General features: G+C 36.4%; 1 protein-coding gene across 1 annotated transcript in view; it reads left to right on the plus strand.

Moving 5' to 3' along the window:
- The first annotated feature begins 4775 nt into the window (after positions 1-4775).
- The window catches only part of CAPS2 (calcyphosine 2), a 16347-nt gene continuing 15097 nt past the window's right edge, over positions 4776-6025 (plus strand). Inside the window, 1 exon segment of the mRNA XM_007472031.1 lies at positions 4776-4833. Within this exon segment, the coding sequence (XP_007472093.1) occupies positions 4776-4833 (58 nt within the window).

A 6025-nucleotide genomic window follows, 5' to 3' on the forward strand; every position in this document is an offset into this window, starting at 1 on the left:
ATGCAAAAGGTCCAGACTGAATTCATACAAATGAGTCCATGAAACTTATCGCCCAGATACCTTAGGCTGAACCAGAGAACCTAGCCCGGGTTTTTCCTCACCATGTGTTTCATGTTGGCTGTGGTGGGCTGGACTCTGCCACACGCTTCGTTGTGAGCTTTCAAGGACTCGTCTATAAAAGTCTGATTTGTGATGGAGGGGACTTTGGGAGGCGATTTACTGGCTACCAGACAAAGACCTAAGGTCCATAAGCAACTCAATTTCTTCCCTAGAACCACGGTGGGACGCAGAGAACGCCGTGACTGCACGGACCCGTAACGGCTCAGTCTGGTTTTCCCGGCTCCTAGGGACCAAGCTCTTCCGCTGGCTCCAGTTTCCTGCGTGGCCTCAAGGCCAGCGCGGGGATGCGCGGAATACTGGGCTCCAAGCAGGGAGGCTGGGCAGGCTGCAGGATTGGCCCTCCACAAAGCCCTGGGCTGAGGGATAAAGCCCTGAGTCTCTTTGTGGTGCAGTTTTAACCATCCAAGGTACTTTCTGTGGATCCAATCTGGAACCACTGCAGAGGGCACCTGGATTGTAATCCAAATTGCAACATGCAGGCAGCACATGTGTATAAAAGGACAACACGTGTAGGATGCTGACAATGGACCGAGCCTGGGCAAAGGCCTATAGAGTAGTTTCGTAGACTCAGTTTCCGTGTATAGCTTTTAAAAAATTCATTGTTTTAAATAAACTGCAGCATCATATTGTGCGTTTCCTCAGAGACTGGGAATAAAGTAAGAATAGGCATTTTGTATACTCGATGACATAGAGATCCTTAATTATTACCTTGTCAAACATTTAATTATTTAATAATTTGCTGTGGTCTCAGCTGAAGAGACAGACTGCCTAGAAAGATAAACATAGACATGTGGAAAAGTGGGCAAAATCTTTCCTTCTTGATACTTAAATTTGGAACAGACCTACTGTTTGGTGACTAGTAAACTTCAATTAAAGGACTGCTTTAGTTGGGATGCTAAAGACTAGGACAGAGTACATTTGATTGCTTATTGTACCTACACTGCAATATGAATCAACTTCATTTGGCTTAATGTTTTAAATCCATTATATGTAATTCTGTTATTCAATAAAAAAACAGCATTTTTTCCCTGTGACCTTAAATGACATTTTTTCAGTATTTCTGTGTTTCAAATAAATGTCTTTGAATATTTGAGGTTGTTTACCATGCCATTTAATTTAAATGAACATATATATTTACATTTACTGATATTCTAGCCAATTCTAGTAGTCAGTTAACCTTGCCTCTAAAAGAAAAATAAAATTGATACAACTAGTCATTTTTTAAATAGAAAGCAGAAAATTAAATTTAAAAATGGAGAAAAATAAAAGGATCCTATTGGAAATTCTATGAAGCAATAGAGAAAATACTTCTGGTCTACTTTATACCAATAGAGAATTGCAATATATGTGACTTTAGCATTATTTACATAGTCCAAACTGAGCTTCTGATATCCACACCCCAATCCTGATCCTCCCATAATCTTACCTAATTCAGCTAATGGCAGCTCCAGTTTGCTGACTGCTCAGGCCCCAAACTTCGGAGGCATTTGGCCCCTTAGTAAATTCTGTTGGCTTTGTCTTTATGTTTTCAGACTTTGACCACTGATCACCATTTGAAATGGCACCTCCTTGATTTCATGGATAATTACAATGACTTCCTAGTGGATATTCCTATTCCCACTCTTAATCCCCTGTAGTCTTTTCCCAAGATAGCAGTCAGAGTGATTTTATATAGTCTTTAGTATACTTAAATATTTTGAGTGTCTACTATGTACCAGACATTCTTCTTGGTGCTTGAAATTACAACCATAAGAAATAAAACAAAGCAATCTGCCTTCCTGGAATTCTAGTGAAGGGAGACAGACAATAAATGATAAGCATGATAAATAAGTTCTACAGTATGATAAAATGGTGATTATGTCTATGGAAAAAATAAATTAGGCTAAGGAGTTTGGGAACACTGGGGTAAGGGTGGGGTTGATGGTGGCAGGTTGTGATTTCAAAAGGGGTGATCAGTGTGGATGTGTTTGTGAAGGTGCCTTTTGAGAAAATGCTTGAAAGGCATGCAAGACGGAAGCATGTGGATACTGGAGGAAGAGTGTTCAAGGAAGAACTTTTAATAAAGGTGGAACTCGTAAAGCAACTATACTCCAATAAAAATTAATTTAAAAAAAACCCCAAAAACAAAGCAAAAAAAAGTAAAGGTGGAACTGTAATGCAGGCAATAATCATGTGGAATATGGGAGAGCTTAGTGATTATAATTGAACTATTCTAAGGTACTTGTATTACTGGGAGAAGAGGAGAGATAATGAGCAACTTTTGACTTCATTAAGTAATGCATGCATTAAATATTTAAGAATGACTATTAAAAAAAAGAAGACTACCCAACCAGTAGAGGGAAAACGACAGATGAAGAATAATCATTCCAAGAGAAGTCAAGAAATCAGAAAGAATTTGTACTTTTTTCCTTTCTTCATATATGTATTTAAGGTTATTCATGTTCTTTCAATTACAACTTAGCTGTAACTCATAAGGTTTGAGAGTGTATTGCTTTTATTGCTATTTAATTATAAATATTTCATAATTTCCATTATGACTTATTCCTTGATTCATTAAATTCCTTAGATTTCTCCAGATGGGTTTTTAAGCCATTTTTTTGGTTATTGATTATATTTCATTACATTTGTGGTCAGAGAATATGAACTTTGTGATATAAAACCTTTGCTGTTGGAACACAGATGAAGAAATAGATAAAATAAAGAGAAAAAAGAGTCAAGAAGTATCCACATATACATCCCAGAACTTATGTATAATAGAGATGGCATTTCTGATGAGTTAGGTGATAAGGACTTTTTAAAAATATTCTTATATAATTACTTATCCCTATGGAAAAATGTAAGATTTAATCTCTTTCTTACACAAAAATAAATTCCATATTAAGACTTAAATGTGAAAAAAAAATCTCTACAGGAAAATAAGAGAGTATTTCTGAGTATTTCTAGGACCCCATACCATTGCCTCTATGTATACTTATCTTCATATTCAAATATTTAAATACTATTCTCAACACAGCATCCAGAGTGATTCTGTTAAATGTGAGTCAGATCATGTCACTCCACTGCTCAAAACCTTCCAACTGATGGCTTCCTATGGCATCCAAAGCAAAATCCCAAGTCCTCACATTAAACTTCAAGGCCCTAAACAATGCAGCCCCTCTCTGATCTCATCTCCTACTTCTCTCCCCTTCCTTTTCTCTCTTTGAGACACTTTGGCTCCTTTGTCATTCCTGGAAAAAGCTAAGATGCTCCTGTCCCAGGGCATTTGCTCTTGTTTCATTTGCCTAAATTCTTTTCCCCAGAAAGTTACATGGCTCTATTAAATATTTGCTCAATTTACATCTTTTCAAAATACTTGAGAGTGATACTTTATATTACCCATCCTATACCTATCACTTCCTATTGGCCTTTTTCTGTTTTATATTTCTTCATAACCCTTATCCTCACATTTTGTGATATAATTTATTTATCTATATTGTTATCATGTTCCCCCTCAATTGAATAGGCAGGGGTTGCATATTATTATTATTTTCTACTACTGTATCCCCAGCATCTCAACAGAGGAGTTCAATATTTGCTGAGAAAATTAATAGACAAACCCTTTAAGACTCCAATTAAATGTTAGTTCCTTTTATGAAGTCCTCCAATTAGAAGGAATCTCCTATCATTAAAACACTTTAGCTTTCTATATCTTATTACAATACTTTATTTCTCTTTTCCCCTCCGTATTAGTCAGGGTTGTCCAGAGAAACAGAACCAATAGAACATATATCCCCAACCTCTCTTTATACACATACACACACACCACACACACACACACACACACACACACACACACACACACACAACAATTGTGGGGGCTGGCAAGCCTCACATCTGTAGGGCAAGCTGACAGGCTGAAGATTCAGTTAAGAGTTGATTTTGCAGTCTTCAGTCTGCAGGCTAGAAACTCAGGCTGAATTTCTATATTGGACTGAATTTCTATTTTGCCTCTACATCCAGTCTTTGGGAAACTTCAGCCTTTGCTTTTAAGGCCTTCAACTGGTTGAATGAGGCCCACCCACACCATGAAGAGTAATCTGCTGTACTCAAAGTCTATTGCTTTAAGTGTTAATCACATCTAAAAACTATCCTCATGAAACATCTATACTGGTGTTTGACCGAACAACTGGTCATTACTGTCTAGCCAAGTTGACACATAAAATTTACCATCATACTCTCTTATTCCTCCAAACGCTTCATGTACCTATCTTATTACTTTATTCTTCTTTTCCCCTCACATACTGCATTCAATCAATTTACAAATCCTGTTGGCTCTACTTTTAAAATAATCCAAACACTTCTTCCCATGCTGTGGACAGACAGCCAACACCCTGGTTAGAACCACCATCATCTCTTACTGGAATCTTCTCAGTTTCTCTATATCCATTCTTGCTTCATTACAATTTATTTTCAATAGAAAAGCTAGATTATTCCTTTTAAAACATAAGTGCCCCTCTTTTCAAAACCCTCTAATGACTTCCTGACACTTTTAAAATGGAAAGTCTAGATGTGGCTCACAAGGCACTGCTTAATCTGACCATGGCTAATCTCTGGCCCATATCCTACATTCTCCCCTGGCTCACTCTGCTTCAGCCACATCCATCAGCTTGACAAGGATGCCTTCTCCTCAGGCCTTTTGCACTTGCTGTTCCCTTTGCCTGCAGATTGCCCTCAGTGAGACCATACCTGATCATACAACATCTCCTACTGTCAGTGTCTATCCCATTAACCTCTTATATTTTTCTTCATTGTATGAATTGCTACCTGACATTATTTATTTATTTAATGTTTGTCACCTCTATCAGATTGTAACCTTCAATAAAAGAGTGGCTTTGTTTGCTTCACTGATATATTTATAGCACCTAGAGCAGGTACTGAACCCTTATACCCTCAGTAAATATTGTTGAATGAATTAATGAAGAAACGATCACTCTTTTACTTTCTAAAAATTTGTATACAATTATAAGCTTCTTTAGAAACCATATCTTATTTGCCATAGACATACTAGGGGCTCACTAAATATTTTAGACTCAATAAATAATTTAGAAGGCAATACTGGATAGGCATATATTCTTTACTTTTTCTAACACTGGATATATTTGCAAATAGTAGGTATTCAATGGATGCTTTTTGAGCTTCAAATACAATTTACTTTGGATCTGTAAATAGTCAAGGTTAACATATGGCTATTTAGTTTTATTTGTGTATAGAGAAATTAATTGGCAGTAATAACAAAAGAGCTATTGTAATGAATTGTTTTGAAAATTGGCAAAAAAGTAAAATTTATATGATCAACACATCATCCAAGATTACTGCTTCTATACTAGATGTTTTCTGTATTCAGAAATGCTGAAGCAATTTAGGTGTACTAAACCTAAGTGCCAGGAGCAGGGAAGGATATATCTTAATGTTATTTTCTTGAATATCTATTTGTGGAATGGGCAGAATTAGTCAGGCACTAGAAGTTTTTAAGGTCTTTGATTACTTTTTTAAAGTTTTTAGTTTCATTTTTTTTCAGTTTATTTTTGCTTTTCTCTCTGTATGGGGATAATAGGTGGATGAAATTTTATAGAGTATAGGGAAGAAGTAGGAGTGAATACCTTATACCCATTAACTTCACTCATTTTATGCTTTAAAAATGCATTTGTATTCTCACTCCAAAACTGGTTCCAATTTGCAAATTTAGGTACACTTAAAAAAATTTAATTAATTTATTTTTTATACAGTAGGTTCTTATTATCTATTTTATACAGATTAGTGTATACATGTCAATCCCAATCTCCCAATTCATCACAGCACCCCCACCCCCACCCCCACCGCTTTTCCCCCCTTGGTGTCCATACGTTTGTTCTCTGCATCTGTGTCT

Source organism: Lipotes vexillifer, unplaced genomic scaffold (genome assembly GCF_000442215.2).
Source record: "Lipotes vexillifer unplaced genomic scaffold, Lipotes_vexillifer_v1.1 scaffold329, whole genome shotgun sequence".
Classification (NCBI taxonomy): domain Eukaryota; kingdom Metazoa; phylum Chordata; class Mammalia; order Artiodactyla; family Lipotidae; genus Lipotes; species Lipotes vexillifer.